Source organism: Lutra lutra, chromosome 15, assembly GCF_902655055.1.
Source record: "Lutra lutra chromosome 15, mLutLut1.2, whole genome shotgun sequence".
NCBI classification, from domain to species: domain Eukaryota; kingdom Metazoa; phylum Chordata; class Mammalia; order Carnivora; family Mustelidae; genus Lutra; species Lutra lutra.
In genome coordinates this window covers 19,383,947-19,403,231 of record NC_062292.1, presented here as the reverse complement: position 1 = coordinate 19,403,231, position 19,285 = coordinate 19,383,947, and the positions used below count along the sequence as shown (strand labels likewise).

The 19,285-nt window shown below is 43.1% G+C and overlaps 1 protein-coding gene across 7 annotated transcripts in view; it reads left to right on the top strand.

Annotated features, from left to right (window-relative positions):
- The window catches only part of NMNAT2 (nicotinamide nucleotide adenylyltransferase 2), a 193,880-nt gene that overhangs the window by 25,924 nt on the left and 148,671 nt on the right, over nt 1-19,285 (top strand). For 2 of the 7 annotated variants that reach the window (XM_047705700.1, XM_047705701.1), the window contains exons 3-4: nt 2,391-3,680; nt 16,244-16,389. In XM_047705700.1, the coding sequence (XP_047561656.1) occupies nt 16,305-16,389 (85 nt within the window). In that variant the 5' untranslated portion in view covers nt 2,391-3,680; nt 16,244-16,304. Of the gene's footprint in view, nt 1-2,390; nt 3,681-4,501; nt 4,593-12,106; nt 12,220-16,177; nt 16,390-16,465; nt 16,524-19,285 lie in introns of those variants that run through there. The other 5 variants (XM_047705702.1, XM_047705704.1, XM_047705705.1 and 2 more) reach the window with 5 other exon arrangements.

Sequence of the window (19,285 nt, the reverse complement as noted above, 5' to 3'; positions counted from 1 at the left end):
TTGCGATGATAATAATAGCTGGAAAGATATTGTCATAGAAAAATACTTTGACTTAAGTTATTTAATAACTTGAATTTTTGGGTAAAAATGATGATGATGACTTAGTGCCAGCTAAAGCGTAGTAGCTGACCTAGTATGTAAATTTCTTATTTGCATCAAATGAAAGTTAAATTATGTCATGCTACCTCTCTTTCTCATGCAAAAGAAGTGCCTCTAGTAGTTTAAATAGAGGAATAGGAGAATTAATCTGCACCATACCAGTTTCATACTGCAAGTGATATACTGCTTCAATATTGTCTTTGTCAACCCAATTTTAACAGATTATTAGCAGAAGTATGGTAGTATGAACTTAAAAAAGAGTTTTGTATTAACTAGTATTTTTCCCAGAATTGTATTTTTGAATAATGGACAGTTTAATGTTGGATTTGGGGTTACAAACAAATTCATTGTTTAAAATGGAAAGCAACAGCAATAACAACAGCCTGAAATTTAGCCACTCAGTTAAAAATCAAATTAAGTCAACAAGTGGCAGAAAACAGAAGGAACTCTCATTGCCCTCTCCTTCTTATTTGGAATTGGCAACGTCAACCCGAGTCCTTTGAGCAGAAGCAGCCCTCCCATGTATCTCATAAGGGGGCAAGTTGGTGATTGATAATGGGACCAGGGCACCTGGCAAAGGAAGTGGGACCTAAAATTCATCTAGAGGAAGAAGTATCTTTCTAATTTACACAGAGATGTCAAATGGGGTAATGGCGCCCTAGCTGAAGAGTCCTTTCCTTTGCTAAGTTTGTTGTATTAGTCAGGATACATATAGCTGCAAGTCAGAGAGCATGTGACCAAGAGTACATTTATCTGGAGATAAATGGTTCCAGGGTTGGGAAGTGTCTCGATGATGCCATTAAAGATTTTTTTTTTTTTTAAATCTTTCCACTCTGACATCCTTGAGTGTTGAATGTTTATCTTTGGATGGTCATCTGATGGTAACAAAATTGCTGTTACAGCTCTAAGACCACATCTTCATACAATTTTATCAAACCCCCACCTCTGTTTTAATCAGAAATAAAAATTATTGGCAGAAGTAAATCCATCCTCCCACCTGAGCCAATTTCCCCTCATGTATTATTGGCCAGAACTGGGTCACATAGCTACACTAGCTTTGAAGAGAGGTGGGAATGACTGCCTGAAAAAAGGAAGAGAATTGGCAACCAACAGTGTCTACCACACCCATAAAAGAAAAGGCTCTTTTTTACTTTCTGTTTCAAAGGCAAGGTCCAAATCTAGTAAGTAAAAACCATCTCAACCACCCTTCTCTTTGACTGGAGTTTTTCTTGAATCACTTTGTAATCTTTATACTATCACATTCATTCAGACTAAGTAGAAAGAAGGTAAGTCTTAGTTTGAAATAAAAATAGTTATAGAATAATTTTAGTAACTTGAATGTCTATCACTTTAAACCACATCTTCTCATGAAAAATTGGGCTAGCTGGCCAAGGTCAAGAATGAATCATTCAGACAAGCTGTAAGGAATGAATATTCTTTGTATACAATGGATCTACCAAGCTTCTTAAACATTTCTTTCTGCAACCTTCTTTAGCATGTGTAATTTTTTTTTTAAAGATTTTATTTATTTATTTGACAGAGAGAGATCACAAGTAGGCAGAGAGGCAGGCAGAGAGAGAGAGAGAGAGAGGGAAGCAGGCTCCCTGCTGAGCAGAGAGCCCGATGCGGGACTCGATCCCAGGACCCTGAGATCATGACCTGAGCCGAAGGCAGTGGCTTAACCCACTGAGCCACCCAGGCGCCCCAGCATGTGTAATTTTTGTGTATACAGGATGGAGGAGTGGTCGATCAAGGGAGCAACTAAAGGAAACATAGGCAAATTAATACAATATTGGCTTTTCAATTTAATTTCTTAAATTAGGAATCTTGGTATTTAGGGAAATCCTATTTGCAACTCTAAGACAAGAAATCCATCAATAGTCACATAACTACTACCTAATTACCTCTTTACATGTAAACATGGATTTATACATATTAAGCTTTAAGTTAAATTATTTTCAATAGTATTCACATCTCTCATAACAAAAGTTTTTATGGAAACTCTTGTTTTTATGCTCCCCAAGCAAGACACTTCCCTCTCCCCACACACATACCTCAAGCAAATATGCCAAACCCCACCTTAAACTTAGAAAAATTCCATCTTAAGAAAGAAAGAAAGAAAAGAAAAAGGCCCATCTTGTCCGAACTCGCTTATTTTTTTCCTTAGAGTCGCTTTTAGGAAAATGTGTGAGCAACCTTCATTCTTCCCCCTCTGAATTCTGTTCCCAAGATTGAGAAATTAAAGCTGATTTAGGTCATTCTCTTGTGAAAAGTGCTTTCTTTTCTTTCAGTGTCCTGGGTTTGCTGAGGAGCACAATGGTAAGAGAACGGAGAACAACGAACAACGAACAACGTCACAGCCTCAAAGGCAGTTTCTTATTCATTGTGTTGTGAATCTGCCTCCTTTTCAATAGCATACATCATTTTAATCCACATTATGGCTCCTGCATTTTTCCAGAGAGGCTGAGAAAGTGAAAGACCCATCATTTCTAATTATACAAAGTTTGATTACTTCAGAGAACCCTTTTGGTGCCATTTAGTTGAGGAGAAGAACCCTTTACTATTCACAAGTAACAGTTCCTCTACTGTGATGAATTTGCTCAAATCATCTTGGAGACGACCTCAACGCATGGATAGCCTTGAGTCATGGGCCTACAGGAAGATTTTAAAGCATTTTTACCAAAATTAGCCCATGGTTTCCTTCTGTCAGGAAGTCTTCCTTAAAAGAGATGTCCCCTGAGATTAAGAGATCCTCGAAGTAGGAGAGCTTTCAAAGACCAGGTGAGCCAGAAAACTTTGAAAGTCTCACAGCTGAAGGGGAAGGGAGGCCTCAGCAGAGGGGGGCTGGTGTGGGAGGAAGCAGAGCAAAGGTGCTGGTGATTATCGGCAGTGAGTACTGTCTTACCTACCCCATGTATCACTGGAATTCCAGCTCCGGGGACTCTGGCTGGCAGTTGCTTCTGGATAGGTTGGTGTGCTCAGCCTTTAGCTAGAAATGTCACTGGGCTTACAAAGTGGGCTGGCATAGCCTTCCATCTTTTTCTAGTCCTAGATATCATGTTTGAGAGCCAAAAGACCCTTACCTACTTCACTGTCCTGCGGTTGATCAAGAAAGGTGTGTACCCCCACCCACAGTCTCCCTTCAAAAAGGCAGCTTGAAGCCTTGAAACGGGAGTGGACCCTGGACTCTGACAGCACTGGTTCAAATCCTGGCCCTGCCATGATCATGAAAGAATGATCTTGGGCAAATCATTTGATTCCCATGACCCTTTTCTAATTTGGAAAATTGTGATCACAGTCTCTGCCAACCTCTAACCCCCTCCACACACCCAGGTTTAGAGTAAAAAGACAGAAAACATGACTTTTAAACTCACCTCAAAATTTCCTTTCTTCCCTTCTTCCCTTTCCTTTCTTCCCTTCCTTTCTTCCCTTTCTTCCCCCCACTTAAAAATAAAAGGTGTGGAGAGTGAGAAGAGCTCCCATCCAGAGGGATGGCAGGGGAAAATTTGTAGCTTGCATAGGCTGATGGACATGTGCACAAGGGCAGTTCACGAGAACATTAACCACAAGCAGCCATAAAGGTGAGTCATAGAATTCACCCTCCTCACCTTTACAAAGTGAAATTGCAGACCTTCCAGAGCTTGGGACCTCTAAATGCATCTTTCCACCTTTGGTTCAAAGAGCTACAAGGCCATCTGTCAGCATTAAAACTGAGGGTGAACTGAATGTCTTCATTAACTTGGTTGTGGTAATCATTTTACACTGTGTACATATAACAAATCATGTTGTTAACCTAGAATATACACAATTTTATTTGTTAATTCTATCTCAATAAAGCTTGGTGGGGGAAGGCTGAGAGTATATTTTTATGGATTCCTAATGATCTATAATGTCCTTGCACTTGGCTTTCTAGAGTGCGTCTACCTGTAATTTTTAAAAATGTCTACCTATTCGTATCCACATACAGTAGCTCTCAGTCTCAGACTCCCCTCTCCTTCTTTGAGTCCCCTTTAGATCCTCCTTCCTGACAGACAGTTACAGACAAGGTGAGTTCCTCCCTTCCTGCTTTCGTTTTCTCTTCTACCCAAGGCAATTAGAAGCCCAGCTAACCCTAGAGTGACTGTTGCCTCTATTTGCTGAGACAGGGACTAGTCTAGGGCAAATGCCGTCAGACCTGGCAAAAGTGGGGGAAGCTCTATAGTCTTCCTAAGACAGTGTTTCCCCCCACAAATTCCAAGGTCAGGATCAGATGCATCTGTGTTTTATCATGGTGCCAGTCAACCCCGGGATAGAGAGCTATCTTCCTTTCACCAGATAGAAGTCCTCCAGATAGAAGTAAATCATGGCGCCAACTCCTTTTGGTTCCCTTGGATGACTGTTTATTCATCCTTCCCTCTCACAGGCCACTTCTGAGCAGCTTTATATGTATCCTACTGCCCTCATGGAAATAGCTCTGTCTCCTAGCAGGACCCCTTGCTTATCTCCGTCTTAAGGTAGGCTTGACCCATGTGACAGGAAGTGTGAGAGCTGAAGGGGAAATGAGTGGGAGGTGTATACAAACACCAGGGGCCCTCTGTATTCCCTTTACCATAAGCCCCGATAGGGGCAACCAAAGGGTGTTCTGTCTTTTTTTTTTTTTTTAAATAATTTTATTTATTTATTTATTTATTTATTTATTTATTTATTTTACAAAATGGTGGTTTATTAAAGCACAGGGACAGGACCTGTGGGCAGAAAGAGCTGCTGCCCAATGTTATTTATTTGTTAGGTAGACTCCATGCCCAGTGTGGGGCTTGAACTCATGACCCTGAGATCAAGAGTCACATGTTCTACCTACTAAGCCAGCCAAGCGCTCCAACAGTGTTCTGTCTTACATATTACCTTACAGCCAAAACTAAGTCTCTAACTTCACCCTAGTGCCTTTTTCCATGATGAGTAATCAGAATTCAGTCAGACTTTTAAGTGCAAGTATGACTTTACTGCAATATGGGAGCATCAAGCCAAAGACCACCTACGGAATACTGAAATTTACCTACGCAGTAGGCAGACTGAATCCACTTTGCTCCTCGGTCCCACTGTCAGGCTGTTCAAGTTCCACCTCCCAGGAACTAGTGGCTAAGAAAGAAGAAAGAGGCACCTTCTAGTCTTGAGAAAGGCAAGGATATTTACAAGTAGGCTCTGCAGCCTTTGTGTTCAGATTTAAAATAGCATGTCTGTCCTCCTTGATGGTGTGAAATCTTCAATTCTCCCTCATTCTCAAGCCAAACTAATCTCTGTATCCAGCACCCTCGAGGTTCTGATCTGGATACAACCTTGAGGAAGTCACTTCCACTAGCTACAGCCTTGAGGGAGTCACTTAAACTTCCTGAAACTTGCTTTCTTTCCACAGATGAAAAATCCAGAACAGGGCCTGTAAACGCTTTAGCTCACAGAATCACTCATTGTAAGGATCCGATAGAATAACATATGTGAGAGCACTGTGTGTACTAGATGGCCCTACACATGTAAGCAATTATCGGATCAAATTCTTCATCATAATAATAACATAGTAATTACAATTGTGCTTTGTTAGCCCCTTGTAGAGCCCTGGGGTCCTCTGCTCATCTTTCTGTTTGCCCAGTTATTATCCGTCATTCTGCTTGATCCATCCCTCCCGCGTTCTCCCTTCCCCTACTCATGAAATACACATGCACAAAACCTATAATTCTTTCACCCATTATTCTAACTCCTGTCAATCAGTTTCTTTTTCATCGCATATTTAACATTTCCAAAATAACTGCATTTACATATAATTTTCTTTTGCCCGCACAGAAAAGTGGGTACAGCTAGATACGGCATTTAAGGGGGTGTGTCGGATTTCGATTCAGGAAACAGAAACAACTGTAGGTATTTTAAGCAGAAAGGGATTAAAAACAAGGAATTCTGTGCTTATGAAATTCGCAGGAAGAGCCAAACAAGGGGAAGTTACAGGCCACCACTGGGGTCTAGATTTTTAAGGGCAAACCACAGTAGCCGTAGTCCAGAGATCAGCTGCCAAACTGCCTCTCAATGCCCAGGACTTCCGTGACTAGAGTCTGGGGACTACTGGTGTGTGGGTTCTGGCTTCAAACTCACATCGAGTGTTACTTGGCCGCAAGAGAAATAGCAAGGTGGCCTTCGCCTTGCTGCCGCCCTCCAAGTCTCAGGCAAGCGTGTTGCCCCAACAGAATTTAATTAGTGTCCAGAAATATAGTTGCAAAGGAGTCTAAGAAGTGTCATTTCTGACATCCGAGGGCCAAAAGTTCAGTACAGGGCTTTGGGAATGGATGTCTACTTCTATCTGACAATCACCTGCTCAAGACAGTGACTTCAAACTCCTTACAGAGTAAACAACACCGTGATGGCCTAAAAGAGAGTTTGAGGGGAGGAGGGAAGAAAAGGGGCACAGATCTTGTAGTTGCAGCCTTTACAAATACTAGTGGGGATTTATTTGGGGCAGGCAGGCCTTTTGGTTTTTAAGTCACGTAACTCAGATCAAGAATAAAAAATTCTGGGACGCCTAGGTGGCTCAGTCGTTAAGCGTCTGCCTTCAGCTCAGGTCATGATCCCAGGGTCCTGAGACTGAGCCCCACATCAGGCTCCCTGCTCAGCGGCAAGCCTGCTTCTCCCTCTCCCTCTCCCACTCCCCCTACCTGTGTTCCCTTTCTCTCTGTGTCTTTCTCTCAAATAAATAAAATCTCTAAAAAAAAAAAAAGAATAAAAAATTATGCATAAAGAGTGGAGTCAGCTGTAAGCAAAAAGGATTCCACATTTGCTATGTGCCACACTGTGGTAGATAAGTGGGGACAGAATGGTGAACAAGACAGAAGCTGTTCCTGTTGAGAGAGGATATTAGAAGTGTCTGGTTGACTGCCCAGGTTCAAAGCCTACCTCCACCACTTACTAGCTGTCTGGTTTGAACAACTTCTCCAAGTCCCAGTTTACTCATGTGTAACCCAGATAGAATCAAAGAACGTACTTAATTGAGATATAGTAAAAATAAAATGAGATAACGCATGTAGAGTGCTAAGCATACTGCCTGGTACAACATTGTAGGGTCTGAGTAAATGTGGGCGAAGGGTATAAGCAAATCAAAAGGCAGTTATAATACAGGACACTGTAATAATGCAAAGATACAAGAAAAAGAGCACATATGAAGAGAGGCATTAACTCAAGCCTAGGGGTCTCATCAAAGCCTCAGGAAATAAATTCTGGGTTGGCATTTGCTGGCTAGGAGAGAGCATTCTACATTTGATGACTAAAGGAAGTTCATTGTGGCTGGAGCCGAGGGAGTGGAGTGAGGTTGGAAGGCAATTAACCAGATCATGAGGGGACTTGTAAGATTTTTAAGTTTGAATTTTGGGGCACGTGGATGGCTCAGTCAGTTAAGCAGCTGCCTTCACCTCAGGTCATGATCTCAGGGTCCTGGGATTGAACCTGGGTGTGGGGCTCCCTGCTCAGCAAGGCATCTGCTTCTCCCTCTCCCTCTGTTCCTGCCCCCTCCCCCCAGCTCATGCTCTCTCTCAGTCTTTCAAATAAATAAATACAATCTTTAAAAAAAAAAAGTTTGAATTTCATCTGAGGGTGCTAGGAAATTGTTTGAAGGATTCAAAGCAGAGTGATACGACTCGATTTATATTTTAGAAAAAAAAAGCCCTTTGGCTGGAATATAGACAATGGTTTTAGAGGAGGGAAAGATTACTGGCAGGAAGTCCAGCCAAAATTTTTTGGATTAGTTAAATAAAGAGGAAAAGGTGGTCTGAACTGGGGAAGTAGCACAAAGATAAAGAGAAATGGAACAGTTCTGGAGATATTTAAGAGGCAATTGGCTAGAAAGTAAGGTATGCACTCCCCCCCCCCCCCACTATTCTCCTCCTTCCTTGGCTTTCTTTATAAATTTCCATTAGGAAACAAAAATCCTTTAACTAATTTATCTTCTTAAGTAACAGATCAGTGCTGTCATAGTGGCCCTTAGAAGCATGCCTCATATTAGTTAACATAGTAGAGATGTTCATATCGTAAATTTCAGGTCATATGAAAAAAAAGATGTAACAGGGACTATATTTGCATCTGGTTTTTGCTTTGGTGTGTTTGGGGTAGTAGAAGCAGGCCAGTGCCGCCTCACAGCTCCAACTGAATAAATGGGCAAACACAGACCTATTTTTTGGCCCCTGGTGAGTGGACTAAGATAGTTACATGACTCAAGCTGAGCTAATAGAATTCTATCTCTACAGTTTGTACCGAGACACAGAAACTGAGGTAGTGGATATTGGGAATTGGAAGTCAGGTATAGTCTGCCATAGTTTGGCCCATGAAAATTCAGATCATTCTTACAGAGCAGCAGTAACCAAGAAGCTATCAGAGAACCCGGTGTACAGAGAAAAGGATGATGTCGATGCATGGCACAGACAACGGTGGGGGTGAGGGGTGCGTGGAGCAGGGAGGTGGGGGAGAGAGGGAGAGAGACTGAAGGAATTTAGAGCTTCTAGTTGCCAGGCAAGAACATCTTAGAGAGTATTTAGTTCTCATCCTCAAAAGAGTATTTCCATCACTCTTCAATCCTTGAAACTCCAGCACAAACATCCTGGATTCATCTAGGATTATGTTTACCTTGGCATGCTCTGCTCCTTTCCCACCAGCTTCTACCTTCCCACCAATCAGTAAGTCTTAGCTCACTCCCTACAAGAAACTGGAGTTCTGAATACTAACAAGACATGTTCCTGGGTTCAATTAGATTATCGACTTTCAGATCTACACTATGTGTTTTCTTCTTACAGCAACGTTGGAGACGCAATTTTGCCAAGTTTCTTTACTGTTCTCTATAACAATCCTGCCCAGCCAAGCAGGTTGAATGGAGTTGGCCTCCTTCCTCTTTCCCTTCCCCTTTGAACCCTGCATGGGCAAATGACCCAGGTTTGGCCAATTGGAATACTTCTCTTTCAGTGCCAGATAATCAGAGTCTTCCTTAGGACTTTACTGGCATTGCTGGGAAGGATGTGCCCTCTTTCAGTGGGATTATGATTTGTAAGGACAATGTCATTTGAGGCTGCCAGCAGCCACCTAGCTTTGATGTGAAGAGCCCCCTTCTGAAATAAAGCAGTCACAAAGGAAAATAAACAGATAAGAGAAAGAAATGGAAATCTTGATGATATTATTCGAACACTTGGATACAGCTTTCCCCAAAACTAAATCTACTCTTTAGGTTTCTATTATGTGGTTGATATATTCTGATGTTTTGATATCTTAAAAAACCTTCTTTCTGGGGAGAGACCACTCTTCCCTGAGCTAGCCAATTCTTAGAGATAGCAAAGTGCCCAATAAAGAGCCTGACTTAGATAGGAAAACTAATCCAGACACATTTGGTTCATGGTACTGAAATTCTAGGTCTATCTGACTGAACCAAACTGTGAGGTATTGACATAATGGGAAAAAATATTTTGTATTTTAAATTGCCTATCCTTTATTTAACATTCCCTTGAGCCAAATGTGTTTTCCATTTGAGTGATGTAAAGGAGAGAAGTAGAGATATTCTCAGATGTCATTTCAGGGAATACTTACCCTTTATTTATTTATTTATAGAGAGAAAGCATGAGTAGGGGGAGGGGCAGAGGGACAGGGAAAGAGAGAATCTCACACAGACTCTAAGCTCAGCCCAGAGCCTGATGCAGGGCTTGATCTCAGGACCTGAGATCATGACCTGAGCCAAAACCAAGAGTCGGATGCTCAACCTAATGGGCCACCCAAGTGCCCCAATACTTATCCTTCTTTTTTTTTTTTTTTTAAAGATTTTATTTATTTACTTGACAGAGAGAAATCACAAGTAGGCAGAGAGGCAGGCAGAGAGAGAGAGGAGGAAGCAGGCTTCCTGCCGAGCAGAAAGCCCGATGTGGGGCTTGAACCCAGGACCTGGGATCATGACCTGAGCCGAAGGCTGCGGCTTAACCCACTGAGCCACCCAGGCGCCCAATACTTATCCTTCTTAATGATACTTCTTTCTAAGTCTGCTAGAACTGATTTTTCTTCTCCTATTGCTGCTCTGGGGAAAACTTTATGATAAGTTGTGAGATCTTGAGTCTCAAGATGAAAATAATGGTTTATATGCTTCTCCTTCCCCCCTCCCATCTGAAAGAAACCATGATGAATAAATCAGCAAATATCTGAGTGGGCTGAAGAAATTTATTGTTAAATGTATCCAATGCTTATTGATTATAAAGACCTGGGGTGCCAGCAGTATTACTATGTTTGTAATTGATAACCAGGCTTTATATTTTAGAAACATTTTTCACTTGTGAAATATGATTTGAGTGATTAGAGAAATTATAAGTCAGAGTGAGGTTTTGGGGATTTAGAGCTAGAGGAAGGGGAATCTTGATCTAGGGACATTTTTACTTCACAGATGTAAAATACTTGCTGGTGGTGAAGATGGGGAGAGTAATGCCAATCATTTCAGCTATATCCCTGAAGATGTTTGTCTTGAAGAAAAGTAGAAAAAGCAAAGGAAAGAGAATTATACAAATGTTGAGGCCTACAGAGAATCCCAAAGAGTCATGGTTTACTCAGAATAATATTTTTACAAGGAAAACATAAAATAAATATTCACTCTTTGACTTTATGACAAGAACTACAGGAGCCACACCTATGTGTGTACCTTTTTACTCTTCCTATAAAGGATGACCCCTAATACTTTGGAACCAGCTTTATAAACATGGAATGGTTTCCCTCTGACCTGTGATATAAATGAGTGATTAAATTGGACTAGGTGACTAGGAAGAGAAGGGAACATGTATACCTACTATGCTAGACTTTACATGTGCACATTTCAAATCAGACCCAATAGACACTAATGCCTAGCCATCAGAATAGATATTTACAGCAGGGAAAGTTCTGGGTTGGACTGTCTGTCTTGAGCCATTTGGAAACCAAACTGGCTAGAGCAGATTGCAAGATGTAGGCCGTGGGAGAATGACTCTGGTTCCGTTTCAGCCTAAAGCAATTACCCAGCTGTTGGAAAGTTGAAATATTGGACCAAATTATATTACCTAAGTTAAAATAAGCACTCCTGAGAATAGATCACTACATATATTAAGGTACGTGTATTACGTAAGAGTTGACATTCCCATTTCTATATCTCATGAACCAGCCTTGGAATCTTCCCTGAAAATAAATTCATTGTTAGTATCTTTTTGGCTATCTGTTTTTGTTAGTTAATATATAACTACTAGCACATTTGCCAAGTTATTACCCTTTACGATTAGCACTTCCAAAAATCTTCCTGACAAAGCCATCAATAGAAACAACTAAACACTTAAAAAACAATAGGTGTCTTGTAGGTAACAACTATGGAGTTTGACCAAAAGCTGACACTATGCATTTTAAAAAGTACACTATGCATTTTAAAAAATCAGTGACTCACACGTGGTGTTATTTGATCCATATAGCAGCCCTCAAATTAAGTAGGACACGTTGACAATGGAATCAGCAATAAATGACTTGCCCAAAGCCAATAATTAGCAGGTGACAGAACAAGGGCTTGCACTCCATGTTTTGTTTTTTACTTCTTATTTATTTATTTTTGTTTGTTTGTTTATTTTTAAGTAGACTCTCTGCCCAACTTGGGGCCTGAACTCATGACCACTCATGTCAAGGGTCACATGCTCTACTGACTGAGCCATCCAGGCACCCCTCTCCATGTTTTTCTATCCCAATTCCAGAGCCCTCTTTGTGGATGCAGAAATTAGATATAAACATAAGGAAAATTACAAGAGACAATTAGAATCACAATCAGTCAATCAATAGAATTTAAACTATCACTTAAGACGTAACCTACAAGACTGAAAATATTTATTGCATTGTATTACACGTTCATGTTTCATTGTTACCCTCTGGGCACTGGACTGGTAAAAAGATTTTTCATCTTAATTCATCAGTAAATAGTCACTGACCACTGTTGTGCATGGGAACCCTGAGTTGGCTCTTTTTCTTTTTTTAGTAAAATTAACTTGTAGCGCTGAGTGAGTGTCCCTTCATCCCAGCAAGTTAATGTTGAATTTTGCTCTACCTTCCCATTTCTCCTGGATAAGGAAGGGAAAACCTGAAGATGTGGTAAGAAAATTCTCAGTCTGTTCTTCATGTCTCTGCTAAGAAGTTCCATTCTCCTGGGGCGCCTGGATGGCTCAGTTGGTTAAGTGACTGCCTTCGGCTCAGGTCATGATCCTGGAGTCCCTGGATTGAGTCCCACATCCGGGCTTCGTGCTTGGCAGGGAGTCTGCTTCTCCTGCTGACCTCTCTCTCTCTCTCAGATAAATGAATAAAATCTTTAAAAAAAAATTTCCATTCTTTCATTTATAAAATGGGTATCACTTAATGACTTTCTACTATATTCTACATCCATTATCGGTAATCTCCACATCTCTGCAGCTTAGAGGGTATAGTTACCTTTATTTTTACGGATGTGGTTAGTATAGCATAGCAGTGAAACACTGAGATAGTAGCCTTGGATCAACAGCAGGTCCTTCAATCAAAAACTACCAGAGTTTGGGGCACCTGGGTGGCTCAGTGGGTTAAGCCTCTGCCTTCAGCTCAGGTCATGATCTCAGGGTCCTGGGATCAAGCCCCACATCGGGCTCTCTGCTTGGTGGGGAGCCTGCTTCCTCCTCTCTCTCTGCCTGCCTCTCTGCCTACTTGTGATCTCTCTCTCTGTGTCAGATAAATAAATAAAATCTTAAAAAAAAAAAAAAAAAACCTACCAAAGTTTGAATCTGGCTCCATACAAACTAGTTTTCTGAACTTGGATCACTTATGCCATTTCTCTGTTCTCCTTTAAGCCCATCTCTAAAATGGGATAAAATACATGAACTTATTAGAGTTATATGAACTCACAATTAGGTTATTGTGAGTATTAAATGAATTAACATCTGTAAACAGCTTATAGTACCAGGGCTTCTAGTGGTACTCAATGAACCTTAGCTACCATTTTTAATTTGGTGTACCCCAAGACTAAATCTGAGGGATTTTCTTCTCTTCTTTATATATCTGTTACTCCCTAGATGACCTCATTTAATTCCTATGGTTTTAAATATAAAACTATACTGATGACTCCAGAATTCATATCTCCTGCCCAACTGATACTTTTGAAGTGTAAGTCAGCTCATGTCCCTTCTCCACTCAGAACCCTCCAGCAACTTCCTATCTCTCTCTGGAAAAGTCAAAGCCGTAGCCAGGGCCTACGAGGCCCTATGTCTCTGTCCTACTTTTGTAATCTGTGTCCTACCACTTTTCACTGTCTTTCTTTTCTTTAGCAATAACATGACGTGTGCTTCTTGAACATTGCCTGACACTCTTGCTCCTCTGCATGTATACTCTTCCCCAGTCAAGCGCTATATGCCTTCACTTGCTTCAGGACCCTGCTCAAATACCATCTTAGCAGAGATGCCATCCCTAACCACCTAACAGAAAGGAGGATTCCCCTTTCCTTTTCTTCTTACCCTGCTTTATTTTTCACTGGGTATCTATCGCCATTATGCTTATTTTTCTATGGTCTGTTTTCCCCTCTAGGGTGTGAGCTCCATTAAAGTAGGGACTTTGTTTTATTCACAGTCCCTAAAGCAAGTGCCTGGTGCATGGCAGACACCCCATAAATATTTATTGCTTAAGTATAATCATGCTAATTGCCCAGCTAGTGTCAAGAGTTTCATACCCAAGTCAGTTTCCCTTCAATATCTCTTGCTCTTTCTACCCCACTAACCAGCATCCCATGCCAGGGAAGACATAAACCCCATTGTAAGAGTACATCAATTCATAGGATTTTTGTATCTGAACTGGAGATCTTATGCACATTAGGGTTGATTTGCTATTCAGCATAATTTAGCAAATATTTACTGCACAAATATTCATGTGATCTTGGATTAGAAACACCAACCAACCCACTAATATAGGGTAGCAGTTTATTCAAGAATCTCAAAGCCTGGGAAAGCTAAATATTTGTATTTGTGGATCTCTAAGTTCAGAATTATTATGTACACCTAAAATTAATACCTTATACGTCAATTATACTTCAACTTTTTTAAGGCCATTAAAAAATAAGAATTAATAGTTATCACAATAGAACACCTGGTTATCTCTCAAACTTTCTTTCCCCATTTTCTCAATCTTTGACCCTCAATCAAGTCCACTTCTTTGCCTAAGCCAAATTTCTAGACATTTTCTTAGATTTCTCTTTACCTCACCTTACACGTCCAATCCTTGTGCAAAAACAATAAATTCTATCTACCAAATTTGCCCTGAGACCATCTGCTTCTCATCAACTTTACCTTTATAAATCCTAGTCCAAGGACAATTCCGCTTAGCCTAGGCTACCAGCAAAATTTCCTAAGTGCTTGGGGAACCTGGATGGCTCGGTCAGTTACGTGTCTGCCTTTAGGTCAGATCGTGGTCCTGGATCCCTGGATCCCTGGATCCCTGGGATGGAGCCCTGCATCCGGCTCAGTGTGTGGGCCCCGCTTCTGCCTCTCCTTCTCCCCTCCGCTTGTTCACTCTCTCAAATAAATAAATTAAATTAAATTAAATTAAATTAAATAATTCCCTAAATGCTTGCTTTGCCCTTCCACTTTTTGCCTACCAACTGAGTGATCTTATAAAAATGTAAATTACTCATCATTCCCCTGCTTAAAGCTTCAGTGGTTTCCCTTTGTTATTCCTCTCTAAGTTATTCCACTTAGAAAAACATCCCAATCCTTTCCTAGCCTCCAAGCCCTGCTCCATTCTGACCTTCAGGACAGTCCAATCTTGTCTCCTAGCGTTTTCCCCTTATTCATGCACTCTCCATCACGCTGGCCTTCTTTCACATCTATGAGCACAACACGCCCTTCCCTTTCCCAAAATATGTGTACTAGCAGTTCCTTGTCATTTTGTTGCAGTTTGAATTTCACCTCCCTGGAGAGGCCTTCCCTGACTCCTGGATTTAAAGTGCCCCCCGCCCCGCCCCAGTTCACCTTTTGCTCTGCCAGAGAATGAATGGCACCCACTGATTGTGCACTGCACAGTTGCCATCTGGTATTTTCCTCCTCTGCTTATCACACCCATCTCCCTCCCATAGAATGTAAGCTCCATGAAGACAAGGACTTTGCTTTACCAGCAGGGTTTATAGCAGGGCCTCACACATAGTGAGCACTCAAGAAACACTTGTTGAGTGGGTAAACCTTTGTCTCAACTTTGACAGCTTATTTGACAGGATCACATAGTTTCCTTTTTTTTTTTTTAAGATTTTATTTATTTATTTGACAGAGATCACAAGTAGACGGAGAGGAAGGCAGAGAGAGAGAGAGAGAGGGAAGCAGGCTTCTTGCTGAGCAGAGAGCCCGATGCGGGACTCGATCCCAGGACCCCGAGATCATGACCCGAGCCGAAGGGAGCGGCTTAACCCACTGAGCCACCCAGGCGCCCCACATAGTTTCCTAATACAGCTTTAGTAACTCTGCCCCATACATGTTCTCGGCATTGCCTCACCCTACAAAAAGGTCCATGATTCCAGAGGAGGGATTCAGATTCCCCCTCTTGGCAACCACTAGGTGAAGGATCTAAACTCAGCTCAACAGTTCACCATCATCAGATTAGGGGGGAAAGAAAGACAGAAATTAGTATTCCTGACGTGAACCATTGTCATTTCTTACTAAAAAATTTGAGGAAGAAAAAAACCCCCCACAATTCTTAAGATCAAACACTTTCGGAGTTGAAAATGTTAGAGAAAGTAGATGTGGACAGAAAAATGTTAGCGTGTGGGAGGAAAAGTCAGAAGGAGGTAAGAGAAAGAGCTCACACCATGCTGTTGAGTATCATGGTTCTGGGCTTGGGTACCATGTCTTGCCTTGTACATAAACACTAAGGAAGGGCGTGAAGGAGTGAGGTGGGTGGGGACGGAAAAAAGGAGGAGTGGGAGACCTGGACGAGAGACGCGAAAAAAAGCTAAAAAGAGAAGGACCGAGCGGAGCCACACAAAAGCAGCCTCGGATCTTGCCGGAGCTGCAAGCGTTAAGGGGAGGCGGGGAGTGACGCGGTTTGCGTCTGGAGCGGCTCCTTGGAGTCCACAGCATCCACCGCCGGAGCCTCGCCTTCCTTTCTCCCTCTGCAGACCCATCGAGACACAAAAAAAGAGGCGACCCCCGGACCAGCGCGAGGGACCCACCCGCACGATGACCGAGACCACCAAGACCCACGTAATCTTGCTTGCCTGCGGCAGCTTCAATCCCATCACCAAAGGGCACATTCAGATGTTCGGTGAGTCCTCCCGCCCACCCCCGGAGGCTGCTTCCGCCTCATTCCTTCCCCGGCACCTGTATTTTCCAGGGAGACAGAACAGTAAGGCGTGTGCCCCTCTGGAGGTATGCGCCGGCTCATCCCACTGGTGGGAGGTCAGCCTTTCTATTCCCGGCTCCTGGGAAGGGACGTTGACTGCGCTTCCCAGGCGTCACTTGCTCCGGCCAGACCCGGCTCGCTGGGGGCCAAGGGGTGGGGGAGGGGACGGGCCCGAGGTGACTGTGGGCTTGGACCGGGTGGGAGGTCGAGATTCCAGAACTGGGTGCGGTGGTGTGGTAGTTTGGCCACTTGGCTGTTGAGGATCGGGGTGGGGTTAGAGGTTGGGTCGTGGAGAAGGCAAGAGAGGGTTGGAGATAACGTGCTGTTTGTTTAGGATGGGTGGAAAGCTCGAAGGAGTTAAATGATGTATATGCTTTGGAGACACAAACACACTCACACACTAGCAGGGCTGGGGCTTCGAAGAGATTAATTTAGGGTTTGACTAATGGTTCAGGGCGGCCCAGGGGCGAACGTTTGAGGGTTGTGAACCGTGTATTGCCCGCGCGAGGTGAGTGAAGGGGCTGGGGGACTGGGCCAGCCTGGGCTTGGCTGCCGGGACCCGCTGCCCGGGAGGGGGAGGGGGCGCGGCGGCCGCTGCCGGCAGCCCTTTTCAAGCGAGTGTTGATGGATCCCGGCCCAAGTTGGCTGAGGCTCTGCCCAGGGCGGCGATGGCACCCGGAAGGCTTGCGGCGTGCGAGAGTGTGTATGAGTGTGAATGTGTGAGTGTGTGTGTGTGTGCGCGCGCGCGCGCGAGTTGGGACGGGGGGGGAGCGCGCATCACTGAGCGTTTGTTTCTTGGAGGCTTTGGGGCGTGGAGAGAAAGGGAGCGAGCGGTGGCTCCCGGCTGCTGGTTTGGGATTCAGCAGGGGCAACGGAAATGTGATCGATGCCTGTTGGAGATGTCAGGCCACTGGTGAACGCGGCTTCTCTGCTGCTCCGGTAGGACCCAACGGCACGGGGGCGTGCGCGTTTAGACACCGAGGGAGGGACGCGGAGGTCACTTTAGAAGCAGGCATAGAGTAGAGGTTGGAAGTTGGGGGTGCTTTTTTCCTGGCGCTGAAGGAAACGAGAAGAGGAGAGAGAGTGGGCTGGAGAGGGATGAGAGACCGCGGAGGCCCTGCGCCAGCCGGCCAGCACGGCGCTATCCAGAGGCGGCGGTGCTGAAGCGCGGCGCGCGCCGGGGCTGGCTTTGGACACACGTGTTTACCCTGAGCCGGAGGATTGTGTGAGCCCTCCTAGGGCTGTTTAATGAAAGTCACATCATACCGGTAAAGATTGGGCGAGGTGGCTTTGACTAAAAATACTCTTCTGTTAAACCTAAAAGGTGCGTTGAACTGGGCCCGCTTATTAGAAACCTCATGAAAAGAATATCGAACTACTTTGAGCTGAGGGCAGATTCAGGTAGGCACTTTAATAGGATCCAAGGAGGGAGACTGAGGGGTAGCCATCCCTTCCTCACCATCCCTTTAACTTTTATAAAAGTGTCTTACTAGGAGCTAATGCTAGCCTACCTATTAAATAAAGACTTTTGTTTAAGCATGAGAATAGACCAGAGCATCTCATCATTCATCTAAGGGAATATCAGTGCCCTAGGAACACTCTACTTTCACAGAGGTATTTACCAGAGTCCTGCTTTTCTTCTCTGTCCACATTTCCTCTACCCATTTTAAGTCGCTCTACTTTATTCCTCTCTGTTGACAAGGCAGGATTGGGCTTTCCTCTGGAACTCCTTGGCACTAGAAATCTTTAGTGAGCGGGGAGCTACTCCTTTTTTTCCTCGGGCTAAAGTAGTTAATTCCACTTGTTTTGGATTGCAAAAAGGGGTGGATTTAAATCAAGAACTGAGGGCGCCTGGGTGGCTCAGTGGGTTAAAGCCTCTGCCTTCGGCTCAGGTCATGATCTAAGAGTCCTGGGATGGAGCCCCACATCTGGGCTCTCTGCTCAGCAGGGAGCCTGCTTCCTCCTCTCTCTCTGCCTGCCTCTCTGCCTACTTGTAATCTCTGTCTGTCAAATAAATAAATAAAATCTTTAAAAAAAATTTAAATCAAGAACTGAGGATTCTGTCTTGCAGCCAAAAAGAGTTTGCTAACAGTATAAAGGCTTTTGTTAAGTTTTCGGTGTTGACCCACCAATTCCCCAGGAGTTTAGAGGGTAGAATATGTGGAAATAGTCATGGATTACAGCAAGCAGGTTTAGACATAGAACAGGTAGAAGAAGACTTTCTGACAGTTGTGACTATTTGCTTGGTATTGAAACTGAGGAATCAGAGAGACTATCTGTCCACAAAGCTTTGTGATCGTCCATTACTTATGTGTAATCCAAAGAGCAACATGGAAAGAGGATATGGGATGTTCAGGGTAGCTTTAAGGAGCTTATAACCTAATGAAGGATTTAGCACATATACATATGAAAAGGAAACAAGAACAAGAACACAAAATACATATTAAAACTATTCTTTGTAGAATCTCTTATGAGAATCTTTGAGCTCATGATAAATTTTGTGATTTACTTCTGTAGTTTCTGGTTTGCAAAGTCTTTTCATCTCACTTACTCCTAATAAACAAGCTTACCTGAAAGGCATCATTATCTCCATTTTACAAATAAGAAGCTGATGTTTGGAGGTGAAGTGACTTTCTTAAGAGGCTTAAGTGAAATGAAGAGTGGGTGGCAGCGTGGAGACTTAAAGCCCACATTCTTGATTCCTCTTGCAGAGGCCTTTGCCCTGGACCAAATGCAGGAACAGATGCTCACTGATCTGGCTGCATAATCCCATGAACTCCATTTCCTTCAAACATAAACTAACAGAGATTAGAATTAA